A 24018-nucleotide genomic window follows, 5' to 3' on the forward strand; every position below is an offset into this window, starting at 1 on the left:
GGTTCCAAATGTGGAAGAAATGAAGCGATGTACAGAAGAAATACAGTTAGAGGTCTGTTTGAAAAGAGGAATGGCTGGGAAAGAATTGTATCTTGGGATGATTTTAGGTACTAATTTATGATAAAAGACACAAGTGCCAGAGACCCTAACATTATTCACACATCAAAGTCTACAGGACTAAGCAAAAGAGATTCTAGAATTAGACAAGATGAAGCACTGAATTTCCCTTTGATCCCAAAAGGTCATTGCTTTGGCCATTGCCAGCAAATCATCAGTGCTTTGGGGAAATCAAAGTGCCTTCATCAGGAAACGTTGAGGGATAGTATGTGACGGGTCTTGATTGTCCTGCTAGGTTGGCAGCTTGCCCTGACCTGAACTGAACCCAGCATGTAGAAGGGAAAAGCACTCTCGAAAGAGAGGTCCTGAGATTTCTTCATATCTTGCAGTTAGAAGAAAACAGTTCAGGGTCCATGTGTATTACCATCTCCCAATGTTTTCGGTCTCTATGTGGGTGTGTTTGTGAGCACATGGGTACACATCCCCCAATCTGAAAATACTGACAGAAAGGGGAGTGTGCAGGATTCCTGGTTCTGAGTTTCTCAAACTTACCATGGAGTAACTGTTTGCTTTTGGATTAATGTGTTGTTTTAGAAAAGAAAAGATGTGAGAGGCTAATAGAGGAGCTGCAACATTGAACTTTGTTTCCTGGCAGTGAGTGGGGAGAGGGCTTTGCTTCTTAGAACTCCAAGGATATCTGAAAAGTGAGGCAAAACAGGGCAGGGTTCGGGAACTAAAAATGGCAGATAAATAAAATGAACTTTGGTATAGGGCCTACCTGGATAGACAATATTCATGTGGCAATGAGCTGTGAAGGTGCTAACAATAAAAAGAGCCCACTCAGTTCATGAAGCAGAATAGGAAAAACAGGTAAAACATAAAAACAAATGTATCTATTACCAGAGTGAGCCTGGTAATTGGAATAAAAAAGCAACTCATTCATTCCTTATTTTTGCCTTTAACCCTTAATAAAGATAAACTTAATGTTCTAAACATGGAGTGTGTAAATCAGGGGCTGTCCAGGAACTTGATATTCTCTCTCCTGCTGACTTCAAAACCTTTTATGTCACCTCATAGTCATCCACACTACAAATGAGCACAATCAGACTCAATATTTATTTAAGAAGAAAAAAGAGGTGAGATGTGCTGGTTAATCTTGCATCGGCTTACTTGTGGGTCTGTGATCGGTGTTATCAGGCAGCTGTACTCCCATGCTTTGTAAAAGGTTGGACGCAGGTCCTGCCAGGCCAGCTTGGGAACTATAGGATTCCAGTATGTTGGAAACCAGGTTCAGGTCTACATCCACTGGTGTCATAACAGATCCTCCTGCACCAGAATCTTCCTCATCTGAATTATTACTGGTAGTCTGGGAGAGAGGTTCCTTATTGATAGAAAAGAAAATCATGAGATAATAGGCCATTAGGTTGGATGGTAGTTACAATAAAAACTAAACAATGTAAAATTGAATTCTAAATTAAAAAGGAAATTTCTTATCCTTAACGACAAAGTAAAAATGAAATCTAATAAACCTTACAATTTAACACACACAATAGAATGTGGTTCTAAAGATTAAAACACACTTCTTTCTAGGAAAAGTTTTTATAAATTGGACTTCTTCCCCATTCTGAAATAGCCCAAGGGAGATAACCAGGGTTAAGGAGACATATTTATAACTTACCTAAGAGTTGTAAAAGAAATAAAAATGAACATTTTATATATATATAAAAGAACCTATTTTTTTTCTAAATGAAAGAAACTAGATTTCTTTTTTTTTTTCCTCAATGAAAAAACTTCAAGTAAAAACCTGAAGTTCTGAGGAATTCAACCACAAAGATTCTGAGTTATTACCTGAGCCTCTGGTTTCACAGGATGGGGAAAGGATTTGAAAGACTGTAGTGTGATCTATAGACTATCTTTGCTATTCAAAGTGCAGTTCAAGCGTCAGTAGCACGTGCACTGCTTTGATGCTTGTTAGAAATGTAAAATCTCAGGCTTCACCCCAGACCTTACTTAACCAGAATTTTGTTTATTTTCTATATTTTACTTCTATTTTACTTAGATCTTTAGATGGTTCATATACATATTAAAATCTAAGATACACTACTTTAGATAAATCTAACAATACGGTTTCTTGGTTTTTATGAGGTCTGGGCAATAATGGAAATGATTCTAGTTTAAATGTAGTTTAGATGATGAAAGCAAGGTGAGTAACATTCATTAAGGGCCTTATTGTGGCTTTTACTGTTGTCTCATTTGGTTCTCATGTTAATCCTACAACATAGGTATTATTGGTTAATGGATATATATTCACAGAGGGTGGCTCAACTGGATTTCAAACCCTAATCCAGAAGTTCCACTCTCCTTCATAATGTCTTTGAGGTATAGGTTAGACACTGATAGTATAAAAACTAGGCTAAAAAAGAGTGTAAGATGAAGTCTTAAAAAAAACAGTATTAAGACTTGAAAATTATTTAGATATTTAAGATCCTTTCTCTTTTTTTAAAGTCAGTGTAAGCTGCGAGTAGTAGAATGCAACTGCATAATCTGACCACATCGCATGACTTTTTAAATCCTGATAACAGAAGAACTAATATAATTAAACTTAAGGGGCATCTCAGTGGCTCAGTTGGTTAAGTGTCCAACTTTGACTCAGGTCATAATCTCGCAGTTTGTGAGTTTGAGCCCCCCATCAGGATCTCTGCTGTCAGCCTGGAGCCTGCTTTGGTTCCTCTGTCCCCCTCTATTTGCCCCTCCCCAACTTGTGTTCACGCTCTCTCTCTCTCTCAAAAATAAATAAACATTAAAAATTTTTTATTTTTTTTTTAATTTATTTTTTTTAACGTTTATTTATTTTTGAGACAGAGACAGAGCATGAACGGGGGAGGGTCAGAGAGAGGGAGACACAGAATCTGAAATAGGCTCCAAGCTCTGAGCTGTCAGCACAGAGCCTGACACGGGGCTCGAACTCCCGGACCGCGAGATCATGACCTGAGCTGAAGTCGGCTGCTTAACCGACTGAGCCACCCAGGCGCCCAACATTAAAAATTTTTTTAAAAACTTAAAAAATAAAGGGGCACCTGGGTGGCTCAGTTGGTTGAGCAGCTTCGGCTCAGGTCATGATCTCACAGTTTGTGAGTTCGAGCCCCGTGTTGGGCTCTGTGTTGATAGCTCAGAGCCTGGAGCCTGTTTTGGATTCCATGTCTCCCTCTCTCTCTCTGCTCCACCCCCACTCGTGCTATCTCTCTCTTTCTCAAAAATAAACATTAAAGAAAAAAAATTTTTTAATAAAAACTAAAAATTAATTTTAATAATACATTTATAAATTTAATACATTTATAAGTAATAAATGTAATACATCAAAAATAAAAAAAATAAATTATATTTAGGAGAGTAAAGTTAATAATCTTTCATCCTAATAGTTAGGGAAACATTAGCAATCTTACATTCTTATTTATTTCAAATAAAAAAATCAAATTTATCACCAAAAAATGATCACAAATCAAAAAAAGGAAAGAAAAAGAGAAACTAAGATAAAATATAGTTTTAGCTTTCCTTCATAATATTAAGATACTCAGACACGGGAAAAGGTTAAACACACACGTACCATTTGCTTCTGGGTGGTGAAACTTTTGCCAATGCTGGTGTTTGCCAATTCCTGGTCCATCTGGGCCATGTATGACTTGAGATCATTAAGAGTTCCTTTTAAAGATGCTTCTTCCCCAGTCCCCTGTGTTTTAAGATCCAAGTCATCATCACTGTCTAAACATTCAAAGTCTTCATCATCCAGATCATCAGAATCTGACTCATGAGGTCTTGGCCCTACACAGACCCCAACACAGAAAGAGCCACATGGTAATTTCTTCTTGAGTAGTTATACCTTTCAAAAGAGTTAAATATTATCTTCATAAAAGGACCAATATACACAAATTAACTTCATAAAAACCCCTTCCAGAAAATGGTACCGCTGGCAGATATTTTCAGAAAAGTACATAGGCTGAACTGAAAAAAAAATTTTTTTTAAATGAGAATTCAATTACTAAAATTTTTTTAAAAATTTAAAAACTACATGAATATATTTTGATACAAATATTCAAGCCATACAGAGTTATTATTGTCTCACAGCTCACTCTCTTCCCAGAGTTAAACATCTTTTAACAGTTTGGTGGGCATCCAGGCCTTTATGTAGTCCTACACATTTGTAGATAAACACAAGGTTCTTTTTTTTTTTTCACATACATACATATTGAACTATGGTTTGCTTTTCCACTTATTTATATGTCTTGGAAGTCCTTCTTTGTGAAAACATAGATGGACCTTATTCTTTCTTAAGAATGCACAATGTTTGGGGCACCTGGGTGGCTCAGTCGGTTAAGCGTCCGACTGGCTCAGGTCATGATCTTGCGGTTCGTAGGTTCAAGCCCCACGTCAGGCTCTGTGCTGACAGCTCAGAGCCTGGAGCCTGTTTTGGGTTCTGTGTCTCTCTCTCTCTCTCTCTGACCCTCCCCCATTCATGCTCTGTCTCTCTCTGTCTCAAAAATAAATAAATGTTAAAAAAAAATTTTTAAAAAATGCACAATGTTTCATAACACAAACGTACTACAATTTTTTTAACCATTTCCTTCTCCATGGACATTTGGGATATTCTAATTTTTTGCTATTAACAATGTTGCAATCACCATCTTAGCACATTATGTCTTTTTCATAGTGAAAATTCCTGGCAATAAATTACTAAGTCAAAGGTTATAAATTTTCTAGGATACCAAACCACTGTGAGAAAGACAACTTACACTTCCACGCTCACGGTTTGACAGTGCCCATTTCTTCAGCTCTTGAGAAAACTGGGTATTGCCAATCTTTAAAATCTTTGTCAATATGATCGGCAAAAAAATAAGTTCTTATTTTGTATTGTGTATTCACTTACTAGAAACAGTTAAGTCTTTTCAAATATTTGTCTATATTTCTTCTTCAAGGCACTGCCTATTTAAATCCTTTGTTGACTTTTAAATTTGGGCTATTTGTCTTTTTATTATTAGTGTTAAGTACAGTAAGTCTAAAAGAGAATAAACAGTATTAACATGGAAACCATATCTGGCCACATAGCATTCACTCATTCAAATAATGAACGAGCAGCAACTATGTCCGGCACTGAGCTAAGCATTCTCTGCAAAATCATTCAACTGGGCAGAAGTTCATGGTTGAAAGCAACTTAAAATCATGAAGAAAAAGCAAATACTTTGACTTCCAATGCTCCAGTGCTCTAGCCACAGCCTTGTAGTTTCAAAATGAAAATAAACATCGTACTGTAACTTACCTAAAATCTTGTCAAAATAATTAAGAAAAGAATCTGCATCAAAAGTGATTGGAGCCTCAGAAGGTTCTCTGCAAGGTTAAAGGAAAAAGACCATTTATCCTAAACATAACTCTTTGGAACTTTTTTTAAAGCAGTGCCATTCTTAGGAACACTACCAGATATAGGATCTCAAGAGGTACACCAAGAAAAACTGTAGTTTAAATGGTCTTGAGGGCAAAAGAAATGGGAAAGACTGATGTAAGAAAAGTAAAAATTGCACTTTGTTTATGCACATTAAACTTATGCCAATTTAGGGACCTACCCACCATCCACCTCCCACAAGATATATATAGCATTAGCAGAAGAAATCACTTATCTGAGTTAATTTACATAAAGTCTATTTCTTTAAGAACTAAACCTTTAAAAGTAAATAAGAATATACCTTTCTTTATCTCTGCTTTCTTAGAGAATACTGAACATAAATTTTAATCTTCTTATGAGGCTTAAGAGCATCAACATGAATAAAGATATATTTGCTATACAAGTAACAATTCCATCTATCTTATTTTCTTACATTTATTTGCCAAATGTAACTTCCCATTTCTCCTGTTATTATTTCTTTCTCTGATGAAATCTTTTATTCCCCTCTTTTGAGTGTGAAGCTTACAATCTGCTTGTTGGGTAGCAGATCTGAAGTGTGGGTTTGCTGAGAGCTAGATGTTAAGAGTCCATAAGGTTCTGAGTAAAAGTTTAAAGAGTAAAATGCAGTTTCCTTGCACAGCTCTGGGATGGAAGCTTTTAGATCTGTTGAGCAGTCTCTCTGACTTACTTTAAGAATTGCTGGGAATGCAAGCTGGTGCAGCCACTCTGGAAAACAGTATGGGGGTTCCTCAAAAAAACTAAAAATAGAACTACCCTACGACCCAGCAATTGCACTACTAGGTATTTATCCAAGGGATACAGGTGTGCTGTTTCGAAGGGACACATGCACCCCCATGTTTATAGCAGCACTATCAACAACAGCCGAAGTACGGAAAGAGTCCAAATGTCCATCGATGGATGAATGGATAAAGAAGATGTGGTATATATATATAATGGAGTATTACTCGGCAATCAAAAAGAATGAAATCTTGCCATTTGCAACTATGTGGATGGAACTGGAGGGTATTATGCTAAGTGAAATTAGTCAATCAGAGAAAGACAAAAGTCATATGACTTCACTCATATGAGAACTTTAAGAGACAAAACAGATGAACATAAGGAAAGGGAAACAAAAATCATATAAAACCAGGGAGGGGGACAAAACAGAAGAGACTCATAAATATGGAGAACAAACTGAGGGTTACGGGAGGGGCAATGGGAGGGGGATTGGGCTAAATGGGTAAGGGGCACTAAGGAATCTACTCCTATAATCATTGTTGCACTATATGCTAACTAATTTGGATATAAATTAAAATATATATATATATATAAAACAAGTTAAAAAAAAATTGCAAAGGATCAGGCTATTAAAAATATGACTCCAAAAAAGTCATCAGGGTACTAGGCACCAAAAGAGGGAAACATAGCAGTACAAAAAAAAAAAAAAAAGAGTGGAAATGGCAATGACTAGATGACTTTAACATCTGGGTTTTAACTACTTATATATTTATACTTTAACACAAATTACCGAGGCAGCTCTGCTCCTTTGTGGGTTGAGACTTTAGATATGAAAGCTTTCATGCTCTCTGAGACTTGAGTCAAGTCATAGTTCTGTTCCTCCTTCTTGGAAATGGGCTCTGCTTCTTTTTTGCCAGCAGCTTCCTGCAGTAGCTGGTCCAGCTGATCTGGTGAGAGATCTAACCACTGGTCATCTGAAAAAGAAGAAAACATGATACTGCCATACTGTACTCACATGGCAGGTACTCTCAGAGAAGGGCCCTATGAGACCTAGTGGAATATTTTAATTTTTCCTCACCCTTCTGCTCTCTCTTGGCCCATGACTTACCATCTTCTGGGGGAAGATTAGCTTCTTCCTTCTTAAGCTCTTCTATATCAAATGGTGTGGTCTGTAATAAGGTTAAGATTTCTTCACCTGGGCTCAGAGCAAGAGAGCTATAAAAAATAAAAGACATGGGGATTTTTTTATAAGACAGCTCAGAATAATAATCACAAAAAATATTTTAAAGCTGGAGGCAATTATCTAGTCTAATTTGTTTTTAAGCAATTGTTTTAAGTTATAGACCCCTTTTTCTCAAATAAAATCTTACCAGTAACTCTAAAATATAAAAGAGCTCTAAGAAAAAATGCTTTGTACAGCAAAGGAAACCATCTACAAACTGAAAAGGCAACCTACTGAATGGGAGAAAATATTTACAAACACATATATCTGATAAAGGGTTAACATCCAAAATATATAAAGGACTCATGCAACTTGATAGGAAAAAACAAATGTGATTTAAAAATGGGCTGAGGACCTGAATAAACATTTTTCTAAAGAAGGTATACAAATGGCCAACAGGTATATGAAAAGGCACTCAACATCACTAATCATCAGGAAATGCAAATCAAAATGAAAATGAGATATCACTTCACACCAGTCAGAATGGCTACCACCAAAAAGACAAGAGAGAATAAGCATTGGTAAGAATGTGGAGAGAAGGGAACCCTTGTGCACCATTGGTGAGAATGTAAATTGGTGTAACCACTATGGAAAAAAGTATGGAGGTTCCTCAAAAAATTAAAGATAGAACTACCATATGATCCAACAATTCTACTTCTGGGTATATATGTAAAGAATATTGAAGAGATCCCTGCATTCCCATGTTCACTGCAGCATTACTCACAATAGCTAAGATATAGAAACAACCTAAGTGTCCCATCAATGGATGAATAAAGAAGATGTGCTATATTAATGCAATGGAATATTATTCAGAGAAATATATATGAGGAAGAACGAAATCCTATTATTTGTGAAATGACACAGAACACATGAACATAAGGGAAGGGAAACAAAAATCATATAAAAAGAGGGAGGGGGACAAAACATAAGAGACTCTTAAAAATGGAGAACAAACAGAGGATTACTGGAGGGGTTGTGGGAGGGGGATGGGCTAAACAGGTAAGGGGCATTAAGGAATCTACTCCTGAAATCATTGTTGCACTATATGCTAACTAACTTGGATGCAAATTAAAAAAAATTTTTTTTAAATACATTTTCTTATTTAGTCCTCTAATTACTATTATAAGTGATAATCCTATTTTATAGAGGAGAAAACCAGAGCTCTGTGATATTCTATAACTTTTACAAGGTCATTGAGTTGGACAGCAAAAGCTTGAAATCAAGTCTTCTGATACTATTTTATGATCTTCCTACAATAAACTAACGAGGAAATATGCCCAGAAATTATCTATATAATGAGCATACTATTTTATGATGGCAATGTAACCTGTTTTGTTTTTTTTTAATGTTTACTTATTTTTGAGAGAGAGACCGAGTGTGAGTGGGGGAGGGGCAGAGAGCAAGGGAGACAAAGAATCTGAAGCAGGCTCCAGGCTCTAAGCTGTCAGCACAGAACACGACGTGGAGCTCAAGCTCACAAATCACGAGGTCATGACCTGAGCTGAAGTCAGACGCTTAACAGACTGAGCCACCCAGGCACCCCAATATGACCTATTACATAAATTAATGGAAACCTGAACCCTGTCTGAGCTATTTAAAAAAATTTTTTTAATATTTATTTTTGAGAGAGAAAGAGCACGAGTGAGGGAGGGGCAGAAAAAGAGGGAGACACAGAATCCAAAGCAGGCTCCAGGCTCTGAGCTGTCAGCACAGAGCCCAACACAGGGCTGGAACTCACGAACCGCTAGATCATGACCTGAGCCAAAGTCGGAGGCTTAACCAACTAAGTCACCCATGCTTCCCTGACCTATTTAGAATGGAGCAAATCAAGTTATAGAATGGACTTACATTTATTTAGTAAAGATCTGCATACCTTGCTAAATCATGTGGGTGACAGGAAATCATCCCTACTCCATATTATGAAAATATTATTAGGAGAGAGAAAAGAAATACACAAATAATCATAACAAGTTACAAAATATAAAATCATATAGGAATACCAATGCTATGTAGAGTCACAGGAGATGATTACATTAACTACAAGAAAATTAAAAAGGAAAAGAGGTAATGGACGTAGTTGAGTTAGGACTTAAAGAATGGGTAGGATTTTGACAAGGAAGATAGGGTAGAGAAACTTCAGGCAAGAGGGGAAACGAACATTTGTATAGAGGCAGAGAATTGAGGAACATGTTCACAAAGCAAATGGTGTTCGGTGTGGCTTAAGTGGGGCAGACAGGGCTGAACAGATGGACTGAAATGAGAGCACAGTGAGCCTGAAATGGCTAAGTTTGGACTCAATGAAATAAGCAGTAGGTGATCACTGACGGCTTCTTTTTTATTTTTAATTTTTGTTTTAAGAGATTTAAATAGTGCAGACAAGTCTAAAAGATGACCAAAAAAAAAAAAAAAAAAAAGATGATATAGCATATCTTTACCCACCTAGAATTATAATATTGTTATACTTCTAATCTAAAGGTATGATTATACTTTGACACTTAACATAAAAATTAAACAAGTAACATATACATTTCCTTAAAAATTATACATAAAGCTAATATTTTTCCTTTGATGACCAACACTATCAGTTCCAATCCATCTTGTTGCTACCCAGAAATGATTGCTCTCACAAATACCCTTCTGGTCCACTGAGTGTGTATATGTGTGAATGTCTGTGTGTGTGTGCACACGCATGTGTACGTATCTATGTTGTAACTGCTGTTTGTTCTCTTTCCCTGGCATTTTATCCCCCCAAATACCTGTATGCCTCATTCCCTCACTTCACTTATGTGTCTTCTCAAACTAAACCTCCTTGGAAAGTCCTCCTTGACCAAACTATCTAGAAGAGCAGCCTAGACCTCTCTGTCCCCACATGCTGTTTTTTTTCTTTAAAGCACTGATCACCATCTAACAGCATATAGTGATTTATTGTCTTTCTCCTACATTAGCACGTAAACTCCATAAGGGCAGGGAGACTTTGGATTCGCTTGCTGTATCCCTAGTGCCTGGAAATAATAAATATTGGTTGAATGAATTAATATATACATGTCTATAAGTAATATATAGTATTTTATGTATTAAAACTTTTTATATGTAATAGAATCCATACTGTACACATTTACAATATCCTTTTTTCATTCAGCATCATGTTTACAAGACGTATTTATTTAGATCAGTGGTTTTTAACTGGGGACAATTTTGCCCCCAGAGGACATTTGCAATGTCTGATGATATTTTTGGTTGTCACAATTGGGGGCAGGGTGGACAGCTACTGGCATTTACTAGGTAGAAGCCAGAGATGCTGTTAAACATCCTATAATGCACACAACAGTCTCCCACAACAAGGAATTATCTTGTACAAAATGTCAACAATGCCAAGGTTTAGAAACCTTGGATTGGTTTACATATATTTAGCTAATCTCTGGTTACGTAATGGATAGTAGTCTATCCTACAAACACACCGCAATCCATTTATCTACTATTGATGGATACTTACACTGTTCAATTTTTCACTATTACAATCTCTAATAATTTTTAGGAGAGGGGGTAATATGATTAAAGATATATTTCAAGCATATTCTCTGGCTCTAATGGTTGCATTGGAAGTGGAGAGTCACTAGAGGTTGGGAAGCAAGTTTAGGTATCGTTATAGTTCAAGAAATAAGTGTTAAAATATATATATATACATATTAGAGTAGGCAGGCAGCAAAAGAGAAAAATGTAAGACACAAGATAACAATAAAAAGGATTTAGGGGGCAGCCTGGGTGGCTCAGTGAGTTAAGCATCTGACTCTTGATTTTGGCTCAGGTCATTATCTCATGTTTCATGTGATGGAGCCCCATGTCAGGCTCTGCATTGATACGGGGCCTGCTTGGGATTCTCTCTCTCCCCTTCTCTCTGCCCCTCCCCTGCTAATGCACATGCACTCTCTTTCCTTCTCTCTCAAAATAAATTAAAGAAAAAAAAAAAAAGATCTAGGGACTGGATCAAACGAGAGCCAGGAGGTCTAGGTGATAAGAAGGATGGTAGTCTATTAAAAAAGAGAGTGGGAAACAGTCTCTGACATTAATCTAAGTATTAAAAAAAAAACCCAAAAAACTGGGAATTCAAGAACAGGTCTGGAGGGAGATGTGAGTTTGGTTTTAAATTGTTTAGAAGTCATCCTGGTTTGGGGAACAGGAGTCTCTTCTGCAGCACTATTTACAATGTTGGACATTTAAGCTACTTATAATTCTTTCTCCAATAGTAAAGGTGTGTTGAGTAAGTCATGGTACATCCATTTGCTGAAATGTTGTGCAGCTCTTTAAAATTACACTTATAGAGGCGCCTGGGTGGCTCAATCGGTTAAGCGTCTAACTTCACCTCAGGTCACTATCTCATAATTTGTGGGTTCGAGCCCTGTGTCGGACTCTGCACTGACAGCAGGGAGCCTGCTTGGGATTCTCTCTCTCCCTCCCTCTCTGCCTATCCCCCACTCATGTTCTCTCCCTCAAAATAAATATGTAAACTTTAAGAAAAAATAAAATAAAATTACACTTATAAATACTTTTTAATGTCATTGGAAAATGTAAGATGGTAATAAGTAAAATTATGGGCAGGATACAAAATTTTTATATAGTACAATTAAAAAAAAAATCAACTAGATGGATATGGGGGAAAAAAAATCCTGGAATGCAGTAGATCAAAATGATAATAGTAGTTGACTCTCTGATATATATTTTTTCCTTATTACATCTTTATTTGCTATAATGAGTGAATACATTACTTTTGTAACAACAACAAACTTCATTATCTATCTATTTAATATTTATTTATTTTGAAAGAGAAAGAGATAGCACGTGCAAGCAGGGGAGGGGCAGAGACAGAGGGCCAGAGAATCCCAAGCAGTCTCTTCACTGTCAGTGCAGAGCCCGATGCAGGGCTCAAACTCACAAAACTTGAGATCATGACCTGAGCCAAAATCAAGAGCCAGATGCTTAACTGACTGAGCCCCCAGGTGCCCTAACAAATTTCCATTATTTAAAAATAACTACCTAACCACCAATCTATCTTATTTTGTGTGAGGAGCCCTGATTCTCCTACACATGAGTCTAATTTTCTAACATCTCTTTAACCCAAGTCTGTAAGGTGACGTGTCTTCACAGACAGAGTGGCCCACGGAGGTGGATGGGAATCATCTGGGGCAGATTCTCCTAAACATGAGGCCACCTCTTTTCCTCTTCTGACTCTCTAGCAAGTTTTCTGAAATGATTCCCTAAGAAGGCATCCTCTTTTTACCATCAATTACTGCCATAAAACTGATGGGAGCAGGCACTTCTGAAAGAGTAAAGACTGCTGTAAAGTCATTATTATCTCACAGACACTGAGGTTAGAGTTCTCTCAGCATCAACTTTGCTTCACCAGTCCTCAAAGAACATTCTATTACACAAATAAGTGATGTTTGAGATGTAAGCAAAATGAATGAAGTTCAAAACCAATTAAGTTTCCTCCAGGGAAAAAAGAAAAAAAAGTCCAACAAATGAAAAACACATACAACTTGGGACATTTTAACCATGATATATACAAAAGCCATTGCTTTTATATTATTTAATAGCTTTGAGTATCTCATATTCAATTTTACAAACATAAATTGAGTTTTTTCCAATACTCAAAATCTGACCTTTGATTCCTGAGCTCAATAAGACCAAAGTTTTCTGCTTGAGCTCTATTTTCCTTGGTGCTACACTGACTAGGAAGTGACCTCAGGTGACAACTCAGATAATGAGGACCTCATCTATTGTGATTTTCTTCTTTCAAAGGGTTCTTTCAAAGGGTTCTTTCAAAGGGTCCTTCAGGGGCGCCTGGGTGGCGCAGTCGGTTAAGCGTCCGACTTCAGCCAGGTCATGATCTCACGGTTCGTGAGTTCGAGCCCCGCGTCGGGCTCTGGGCGGATGGCTCAGAGCCTGGAGCCTGTTTCCGATTCTGTGTCTCCCTCTCTCTCTGCCCCTGCCCCGTTCATGCTCTGTCTCTCTCTGTCCCAAAAATAAATAAACGTTGAAAAAAAAAAAAATTAAAAAAAAAAGCGTCCTTCAATTTTGGCCCAATTTTGTTGTTCTACTGTGTCTTCAAATAACTGTTTCTTAAATTCCATCCAGGGTTTATAATTACACTTGGCAGGGGGTTAGTTGGATATGTTACTCCACCATTATGAGAACTTGACTTTATAAAATTTTAAAAGGGTGCCATTTCCTGCCAACCCTGTGTTCATTTCTTTCTTTTTCTAGGCAATGTATGGCAGGTTAGAATGAGATGTGATTTGAAAGCTGACTGCCTGCTTTATCCTATGTTTCAGCCTCTCCTAAATGTAGCTAAACACAGTCAAGGGCTCCTACAGGAATTAAGCACATGCTCGATATCAGACTGCCTGAGTTCAAATCCTAGATCTGTCACTAATTAGCTGTGTGAACTTTGGCAAACTACTTAATCTCTCTCGGCCTCAGCTGTAACTAGGGAATGATAATAATCATACTTATTTCACAGGACTATAAGAGAGATCAAACAAATTTTTAAGTACCAATACACTTTGTAAGTACCAAGAAACATTAGCCGTTAGGTGATGATGATGATGATGACGGGTGCCAGATCCAGTGATCTTCTGTAGCAACACCTCCTCTCTCCCAGTTCATCCCCTTCAGCAGTCATGATCCTTGCCGTTAACTCTTTAAATACAGCAATTCCAATTTCTGCAACTATCTCAAGAGTGAGCAACTCCTTAACATCTGGCAGGTTACCACGCTTGCTGCCATGGTTAGGTAGTGATAAACTCACCTTTCTGGCCGGTTTACTGAGAGTTGGAAGTAGTTCTTTGCCATTTCTAGCCTTGCCTGGTACTGAGCAGAACCTTCTATCAGACCCTGAAAGAAAAAAATCATAACATTATTTACATGGTATCACTGAAATTACCCACTCACCAGCAATTTTCAGGGAGGCAGTGTATGATATGTTGTTCAGGAATCACGAGGCCTGAGTCCTAGTCCCTGTTTTGTCATTAATGTACCTGTTTGGGCTCCATTTTCTCCAAACAAGGGGACTAGGCTCTATGTAGTGGTTCCTAATCCTTTTCACCATTAAAGACCTCTTTCCAATTTGGAAGATTTTCTAGCATTTTCTAGTACTTTATTGGTTATTAAGAAATAATTGATTTGTAATTAATTTATAAAACAAAGTACAAATAGAACCAAAAAATAGCATAATCTCATTTTCACTGCCATTTCTGCTTTTCACATGCATGTTTATTTTGGCATTTGTACTTAATATTTTACACTCTTTCAAAAATATACTATGACTCATAAGCACTTTTCTATATTGCTACAGTCTTTATATGATATTTAAAAAAATTTTTAATTCCAGTATAATTAACACACAGTATTATATTAGTTTCAGGTATATAACATAATAATTCTATACATTACTCAGTGCTCACCACAAGAATTGTACTCTTAATCCTCTTCACCTACTTCACCCATCCTCCCACCTGCCCTCTGATAACCATAGCTAAGAGTTTGGTTTTTTGTTTGTTTAGTTTGTTTGTTGAATTCCACATGAGTGAAAGCATATGGTATTTGTCTTTCTCTGACTGACTTATTTCACTTGGCATTCTACCCTCTAGAACCATGCATTTTGTTGCAAATGGCAAGATTTCATTCTTTTTACGGCTGAGTAATGTTCCATTGCATATGTGTGTGTGTGCGTGTGTGTGTGTATACACATACCATACCTTCTTTATCTATTTATCTAGATATGGACACTTGGGTTGGTTCCCTTGGCTATAAATAATCTTGGCTATAAATAATGCTGCAAAAAACATAGCAATACATGTATCCCTTTGAATTTGTGTTTTCATTTTTGGGGGGTAAATACCAGTAGTGAAATTACTGGATCATATAATAATTCTATTTTTAATTTCTTGAGAAACCTCCATACAGTTTTCCACAGTGGCTGTACCAGTTTGCATTCTCATTGATGGTGCGTGAGGGTTCCTTTTCTCCACAGCCACACCAACACCTGTTGTTTCTTGTGTTTTAGATTTTAGCCATTCTGATTTAGCCTCACCATCTCTGAGGGTTAGTGATGGTGAGCATATTTTCATTTATCTGTTGGCCATCTGTATGTCTTTGCAGAAATGTCTGTTCATATACCATCATATTCTTAATGGACTTTTCTACTTCTTGGATGTTTCCTTAAAATAGATTATTCAAAGTAAAGGTTCTGAGTTTGAACCTTTATATAGCTCCTGGAACACACTAGCAAATTACTTTCCAGTTAAAGTTCTATCAATATGCAATGTTACCAGCAATGTATAGGGAGTATTAATTTCAATAACTTTCAATAGCATTAAGCCTCATTCAGATCCTTTTTCACATATGTGAAAAACTATTATTCTGTTGATACATATATCTTTACTACTTGTGAGAGTAAATATTTTACAAGAAATTTATTAGTTGTCTTTTTGTAATTTTTTTAATCCGTGTCTTTGCTCATTTTCTATCTGGTGTCTTCATATTTGCCTTATGATTTGCATAAATTGCTCTTCAGATACAAATGATAACTATCATAATTTTATATAAACATTAACTTTTCTAAAATATTGGAAACAGTTCATAGTCACTCCCTCATTAACACTGAACTAGAACGGTCCCTTTTAACTCTAGCTTCTCTAATAATGTTATATATTAAATATGGACCATAGATCTCTAATTCACTAGCTTGATTTCCCCTGGACTGTACAGTTTTACAAATGCATTGCAAGTCCTACCTTAAAGTAATCATTCTTTTTCAGACTTTCAAGGAAGCCAGCCCAGAGTGGTGAGGTAGTCATGACGGATTTCTTGGAGTCAGAAAAATGTGGGCTACATTTGGAGCATAAGATTTCAAATCCATGAGCCTAGATAGAATAGACAGAATTTTCATCATTAAGTTATTTTCTTTCCATTTAGTCACACTTAAGAACTAGGTCATTTGACATATGGTCATTTATAACACTTTGAATTTTATGAAAAATGTGATTATTTCTAATTTTTCCATTAAAAAAAGTTTGTTTATTTATTTATTTTGAGAGAGAGAGAGAGAGAGAGAGAGAGAGAATGAGCAGGGAGGGGCAGAGAGGGAGAGAGAGGGAATCCCAAGTAGTGGGGCTCAAACTCATGAACTGTGAGATCATGACTTGAGCCAAAATCAAGAGTCAGATGCATAACTGATTGAGCCACCCAGGTGCCCCTCCAATTTTTCAATTTCTATATAGAGATTACTAAAAATTATAAAGGGAAAGCAAATAATGCAAAACAAAGATTCTTATTCTCTTCAAAGAGATTTCTTGCTGATCACAAAACCAGAAATTTAAACTTATTTGTTGTTTGCTTAAAAAAAGGCTTAGAAAAGGCTTCTCATCTAACAGAAAATATAAATGAATTCACCATGGTCTTAGATATAGTAAAGGGAAGGAATCATATCATTTTAATTGATTAAATTTATTTTGAAATTTGATAATTGATAAATTGAAAAACTTTGATTAAAAAATATAATGAATGCACATAAAATAAATTAGATAGGGAGCTTTCCTGATCACTCTAGAGGAAACTATAGTTACCAATTTCTTGCGTATCTTTTCAGAAGTAATGTATGCACTCAAGCAGATGTGTATCTGTGTCTGTATATCCTATTCCATCACTAAATGGTAGCATCCACACTGTTCTAAACCTTGCTTTTTCACTAAGTCATATGCCTTGGAGATCATTTTATCGGATCACACAAATTTATCCAATTCACTTCATAGGCAGGTTGTAATTTATCTAACTACTCCCCTACCAATAGATATTTGGTAATTTCCAATCTTTTGCTACCAGAAATAATACTGTCATGAGTATCATCAGATCTATGTACACATGTAAAATACACGGAGGATAAATGTTTAGAAGTGAAAATGCCGAGCAGAAGAGTTGTGTACTTTATAAATTGATGGATATTGACAAACTGTTCTAAGAGACTGAATCAATTTATATTCCCATCAATGATGTTTGAGAGTATCTCAAATATGTATTTCCACCAATCCAGTACATACTATCAAACTTTTTGATACTTGCCAAATGTAAAAAACACTATTTTGTAGCTTTAAGTTGCAGTTCTTTTATTATGAGCAAGGGCCAACATTTTTATGTTTAAATTAAAAATCATCTGTATTTCCTTTTCTGTGGACTGTCAGTTCATGGTTTCTGAACATTTTTAATTAATTAATTAGTATTTCTTTTCATACCGACTTGTAGGAACTCTCTATATATTATAGAAATTAGCTCTTTTTTAAACTGCAAATATAATGCTTTCTTCAGGTTTACTATCTCTGACATTAGCTATGGGATTTTTCTTTCCAACACAGAAATGCTTAATTTTTAATAAAGTTACCAGTCTTTTTTTTTTTATAGCTTCTGATTTCGAATCCTGTTTAAAAAGGCCTTTTCTACTCAAAGTATCAAAAATTCTTCTGTGTTTTCAGATATTATGGTTTCAATGTTCTCATTTAAATATTTCATCCACCTGGAATTTATTTTGGTATAGGTGTGAGGGAATGAACTTTAACTTTTTGGACAGCTTCTCAGTTGTTCTATTATCATTTCCTGAATAACACATTTTCCTTCTTGTTTGAGAGCCACATTCTCATGTAAATAAGGTATATTTCTAGACTTTCTATGCTGTGCCATTATTTATTAAGAGGCCTTTTACCTAAAGGAAGAATATAAAATTTTATGGTTCATTACCAACTTCATGCCCAATTCATGGGCTCGGTATTGGGGATGAGATGGAGGAGGCATCTTGTATCCACTCCGCCGGTCTGGCACAAACCTTTGTTGCACCAACTGTGCATACAGACATTTAGTGAAAGTGACCTGGACATTGGGACACAAAATACATTGAGTCTTCCTGAAAGTAAAAATTCAATATCATTTCACAGTTCCACTTATGAGCTTCATATTCATATGAAATGCAAAGAAGATCCAACCTATTTACTGCCTACATTTTTTAGTAACAGCTTTATTGGGATACAATAATTCACATACCATAAAATTAACTGCATGATCTGTTTTTAGTTATCACTAATGGAATTCTTATCAGTTACATTATATGGCAGTTTGGGTGGGTTGTTAGATAAAGAATAATTCTTAATTCTCTGGAAGAAATGAAATGTCTTATTCTTAAGAAGAAAACAAAATAGGAAAAATGTGGCCAGAAAATATCTAGGAAACATTTAGATACAAACTAGGGAGTGAAATCTCTTGAAATCTTCCTCCACTAGAATGGGAGAAAAGAAAAAAAAAGTGTGTTAACTTGAGATGAGGAAGCAGAATATTTCCAGTTTTTTCTAGTGCACAATTAAAATGATGTTCAACTCTCTTGCTAGTGAGGAACCAAATAACCAGGAGAGCTATCTTACCGATGCCATTATTCGTGTTTCAGGCAAGAAAGTCTTGAAAATACGACAGGCTCGCAGGTCAATAGGGTCCCGTAGGTAAAATGCTTGGACTCCTGCAGCCACCAATCTGGGGCGCTGCTTTAACACCGCTACAATACCAGCTGGAAGGAAGCAGTGTGCTCGATGAAGGGAGGCTTGAATTTTTTCTGGGTATCTGTGACAGGTAACATAATTATTTTTATTTTATAATATGTAAATATCTAGCGTTCTTATAGCATTTAGTTCCCCTTGTCTTGGTTCATCAAGAGATGTTGAATGACAAGGAAAGTGAAGATAAAGCTACCATATACACTAAAACTGCAGAAAAGAAGAGAGAGAAAGAGAAAAGGTAGGAAGAAATGGAAAATAAAGAAAAGGGACTAATGTAGATCAATAAAAACAAAATGAAAACTCTACTATTTTTTGGAACAAGAATAAAATCAGAGTTTATTCTTTTAAAACAATGGTACGAAGTATGCTGAAACAAAGTTAAGAGAGATTTTTATATTGTTAAAACTTGAATGGTAGTAAACATTGCCTAGGTACTCAAATGTGAAAGGTTGAACTAAACTGTTATTAGGTAAAGACTGTCTTTTCGGCATAGAGCCTAAAGTGTTCCACACAGACCAAAGAATACTATACAGAGTCCCACAAAGCACACTATGCTCCGTTAGGTTTTCATTCCTAAAGGTCTCAAAAAATATTGAAGTAGGATCCACGTCCAGTGTAGAGACCGACGAGGGGCTTAAACTCATGACCTTGCGATCAAGACCTGAGTTGAAATCAGAGTTGGATGCTTAACCAACTGGGCCACCCAGGCGCCCCAAGGTCTCAAAATTTTTACCTATGGATATAGATAGAACTTAGCCACAATATCTAAGTAAATAAATGCAAAAGTATTGGATATATACTTATATAACATCTATGCAATATAACATCTATGATTGGGAATTAAAAGATACATCTGTTCCTTAATTTTAAAACATGTAAATTTAATCTGTTGTTAGTCACTTTCATGAAGGCTGAAGACAGAATGAAAATGAGCATTAATCTAGGTGAAAGAAATTCTACATTCAGTGGAAGACTTGAACTGCATTAAATCAAAGGCTCTTTGATTAGCACTGAAAATATTTTTCTTACCCTCTAATGCGCCTATTCACAGCAGCTTGTATAGAATCTGAAGCCAAAATTTTTTCTGGGTGTGTTGAGATTATATTCAAAGCTTGTGGGATTGTAGGGGGTGTGGAGGGTAACCAGGATACTGCTCCAGGTTTCCTTGGTGCAGGAATAATGCACAGCTCTCCCTGGTGGAAAAATACCTGCAAAATGATACATTTTAATTTTCATTCTGGGCACTGACAAACTCTAGGTACTAGTAACATGATTTCATCTCGGTAAATTTTCCGAACTTGGATACACTTACTCTATTGGCACTATTATCAGGATCCAGCCATTTAGGGAGAAAGTCAGCAGCTTCTATTAACAAGAATTCACCATCATTGTCTTCAATCCTTTTGCAAAAGAAATTCCAATTATGCATTCAAAAAGCACATATATGCTACGAATCAAAACACATTTATTCTAACATGTTGTCTTTCATTTCAGTTAATGTATGAGTACATGCTATGTACAGATTGTTATAATAAAGCAAAATGTTTGAGACACCATGAATCTCTCAGGGAGATCGTAAGATTGAAAGAGGAGTTGGAGGGAGATGATAAGGAGAACAAATTAAGTACATAAGTAAATAATAACAGACACAAATATGAAAAACATACAATTAGGTGTCAAAAGAAGAAAAAACCCACATAGAGCCAAGATAAGGAAAGCCTTTATGGAAGAGTTACTTAGACCCTGAAAGATAATTTTGTTTTGCCTCATTTGTATTTTTTTTTAAATTTAAATTTTTGAATAGGTAAGACAGTCACATGGCTAAACTTTTAAAAAGTACATAAAAAGTTCTGCAATGAAACAGTTTCCTTCCTACTTTTGTCCCTATATGCCCCATTCCTATCCTCCAACCATTGTTATTTTTTGTTTATCCTTCTAGGTTCACTTAAGCATAATCTAGTTAATAGGAATATAAACTCTTATTTTCTCCCTTGTCACACAAAAGGTAGCGTATTTTATATACTGTTCTAGATTTTTTCACTTTTTATGGGTGGAGATATACGGAGAAAAGTTGAGATGTTCTTGGGAGAGGGATTAGCAATGACAAAATCATGGAGGTGTCTATTTAAGGTAGATATTTGGAGAATGGCACTAGTAAAGAACAAGACTAGAAAAGCACAGTTATATCATTTTGGGAAGAGCTTTAAATGTCGGCAGAGTCAATGAGAATGAGCTTGGTTTTATTCTATTCTATTCTTTTTTTTTTTTTTTTAAAGGAATGAACGGTTTTAAAGCAGTGTAGGAAAATGGTTAGAGCTCTACCTTAGGAAGATTAATCTGGCAGAGACATAGAGGAAGTTCTTTCTTTTTCTAATTAAAAACAAGGGGCACCTGAGTGGTTCAGTTGGTTGCGTGTCCGACTTCAGCTCAGGTCATGATCTCACAGTTGGTGAGTTTGAGCCCTGTGTCGGGCTCTGTGCTGACAGCTCAGAGCCTGGAGCCTGCTTCAGATTCTGTGTCCCCCTCTCTCTGTGACTCCCCTGCTCACGCTCTCTTTCTCTACCTCAAAAATAAACAAACTTAAAAAAAAAATTTAAAAACCAAATCCCCAACAAGACAGTAGATGCCTATTAGTCAAAGAGCTTTATAGGCCTGGTGTGTAGGTATGCACCATCATTATATAAAGATCAGAATTCATACACAAAAGGCATTGCCCTCCCCTATTACCATTGTAAAGATAGAAACAACTATCTTGGAGTTTGTTCATATAAAATTCTATCATTTATGAAGAAATTACTGACAATTATTTTTAGGTATGATAACAGTAGTGTCTAAAATAAGAGTTCTTATCTATCTATTTACATCTTAAAAGTATTTAAAGATAAAATGGCAGAGTACTGGAGATTGCTTTAAAATAATCTTGTTATGTAAAAAGAGTAGGGGAAAGGAGGAGGGGAAAGCTATGGGTAAAGAAAGACAATGAATTGGTAATTATTGGAGCTGAGTGAGGAGTACACGTGGGCTCATTCTCTCTACTTTCATGTTTGAAATTTTGATATAATAATACATTTTCAGAGTTGTTTTTCTTTTTGTTCAGCTGGGGAAGAGGTTGGGGGAATGGATTAGAATTTGGGGGCTAACAGGAAAACTAGAATAACATGCGGCAAATGGGTGAAACGCCCTCTGCTGACACAACTTGGTAATTACAGAGAACTATCAGTTTCCATTTTAAAGTGTTACCTACTTTGCTTTCAATACTGTTCACTAATTTTTCTTTAAAATTTTCTGTATGTGATTTCTCAACATATATGCAGAGAGAGAGAAAGAGAGAGAGAGGGTACGCGCTATGGTAAAATAAAGGAAGACAGAGTAAAGAAATCTGTAATGTATATGTATATATGAATGGAATTTTTTCTATGATTTTGTTTTTATTTTTTTTTAATTTTTAAAAAATTTTTTTTAACGTTTATTTATTTTTGAGACAGAGAGAGACAGAGCATGAACGGGGGAGGGTCAGAGAGAGAGAGGGAGACACAGAATCCAAAACAGGCTCCAGGCTCTGAGCTGTCAGCACCCAGCCTGACGCAGGGCTTGAACTCACGAACTGTGAGATCATGACCTGAGCTGAAGTCGGATGCTTAACCGACTGAGCCACCCAGGCACCCCTATGATTTTGTTTTTAAAGAGCAGTACACCCTTTGGTATTGTTTGAACTTTGTTTACCATCTGTATTTGGTCTTTCACAATGAGAATAATTTTTAAAAAGCTAAAATAGGCAGATTTCGTTTAAAAATTTAGAAGTTAAATTCTCCAATGTACTTTAATTTTTCCTCAAGAAAAGGAAGTCACAAGAAAAAAGGAAGAAAACACACAAGTCACTTTCAAAATCTATGTCTCAAATTTGTTCAATCTCTACCAGACTACCAAAAAATTTTTACTAAATGGATAAAAATGTGGTCAGTCTCAACAAGAGAATTCCTTTAGATTATTAAAATAACTAATACCTTGCTACTAACTCTGGAAATTCCTTTGTAATTTGCTTTACTACATAAACAATAAACCATTCATCCTCAATGTTATCCCCAAACTTTGTCATGCCAAACATATGAGCAGGAACATCTCCTAAAAACAAGAGAAAAGCAATCATATAACCAAATAAACTTGTCTGTGCACATAAACATACAAGTAATCATTCAGTTAAACGAACATTCATTAACTGACTATACTGTAGGTACCACACCTGGGAGCTGGGGTTGCAACCCTGAGCAGGATATAAAAAGCCCACCCTTGAGGACCCATAGACAACCGAAGACAAGACAACCACACCATCTCAAAACAAGATAATGAAACAACAACAACAACAAGATAATGAATGGACATATGCACTGAGGGCTCTGTGACCATAAAGAATATCTGAGCTATGTTCATGTGGAAGAATGACCAGAAGTAGGCTTTCCAGAAAAAGAGAATAGCATATGCAAAGGCACATAAGCATGACAGACAATAAAGTGTTCTAGGAATATCAGGAAGCTAGATTTAGATGGAGCAGGAATTTTTTAAACAAGTGCATTATTCAAAAATATGTAGAACTTAATACACTTTTAAACAAGCCAATAGGTTAAAGAAGAAATCACAAAGGAAGTTAGAAAATACAAGGAGACAAATGAAAACAAAGATGTAAAGCAGTGCTAAGAGGAAGTTTATAGTTACAAAAGATCTCAGATCAACAACCTAACTTTACATCTGAAGGAATTAGAAAAAGAAAAAGCTAACCTAAAGCTAGCAGAAAGAAGAACATAATGAAGATTAGAACAGAGATAAAAGAAATAGAGAACAGAAAAGCAACAGAAAAAAATGAACTAAGGTGAGCTGGTTTGTTGAAAGATCACAAAATTTACAAAATCTTAAATTAGTAAGAAAAAAAAGGAGACACAAGTAACTAAAATCAGAAATGAAACAGGCAATATAACAACCTATACTAC

General features: G+C 36.0%; 1 protein-coding gene across 7 annotated transcripts in view; it reads right to left on the reverse strand.

The window, feature by feature from the left end:
• ECD (ecdysoneless cell cycle regulator) overlaps window positions 1-24018 on the reverse strand; it is a 45910-nt gene that overhangs the window by 17859 nt on the left and 4033 nt on the right. For 6 of the 7 annotated variants that reach the window (XR_007145417.1, XR_007145418.1, XR_007145416.1 and 3 more), the window contains exons 3-14: window positions 23041-23158; window positions 20349-20436; window positions 20066-20244; window positions 18908-19100; window positions 18234-18362; window positions 16241-16369; window positions 14254-14339; window positions 7335-7441; window positions 7017-7200; window positions 5369-5436; window positions 3662-3876; window positions 1228-1438 (exon numbers count right to left, since the gene is read on the reverse strand). Coding sequence is in view for 4 of the 7 variants with exons in the window: in XM_047825800.1 (XP_047681756.1) it covers window positions 1228-1438; window positions 3662-3876; window positions 5369-5436; window positions 7017-7200; window positions 7335-7441; window positions 14254-14339; window positions 16241-16369; window positions 18234-18362; window positions 18908-19100; window positions 20066-20244; window positions 20349-20436; window positions 23041-23158 (1707 nt within the window). In the remaining 3 variants the exon portion in view is untranslated. Of the gene's footprint in view, window positions 1-1154; window positions 1439-3661; window positions 3877-5368; window positions 5437-7016; window positions 7201-7334; window positions 7442-14253; window positions 14340-16240; window positions 16370-18233; window positions 18363-18907; window positions 19101-20065; window positions 20245-20348; window positions 20437-23040; window positions 23159-24018 lie in introns of those variants that run through there. The other variant, XM_047825803.1, reaches the window with a different exon arrangement.

Source organism: Prionailurus viverrinus, chromosome D2 (assembly GCF_022837055.1).
Source record: "Prionailurus viverrinus isolate Anna chromosome D2, UM_Priviv_1.0, whole genome shotgun sequence".
In the NCBI taxonomy this organism is placed as follows: Eukaryota; Metazoa; Chordata; class Mammalia; order Carnivora; family Felidae; genus Prionailurus; species Prionailurus viverrinus.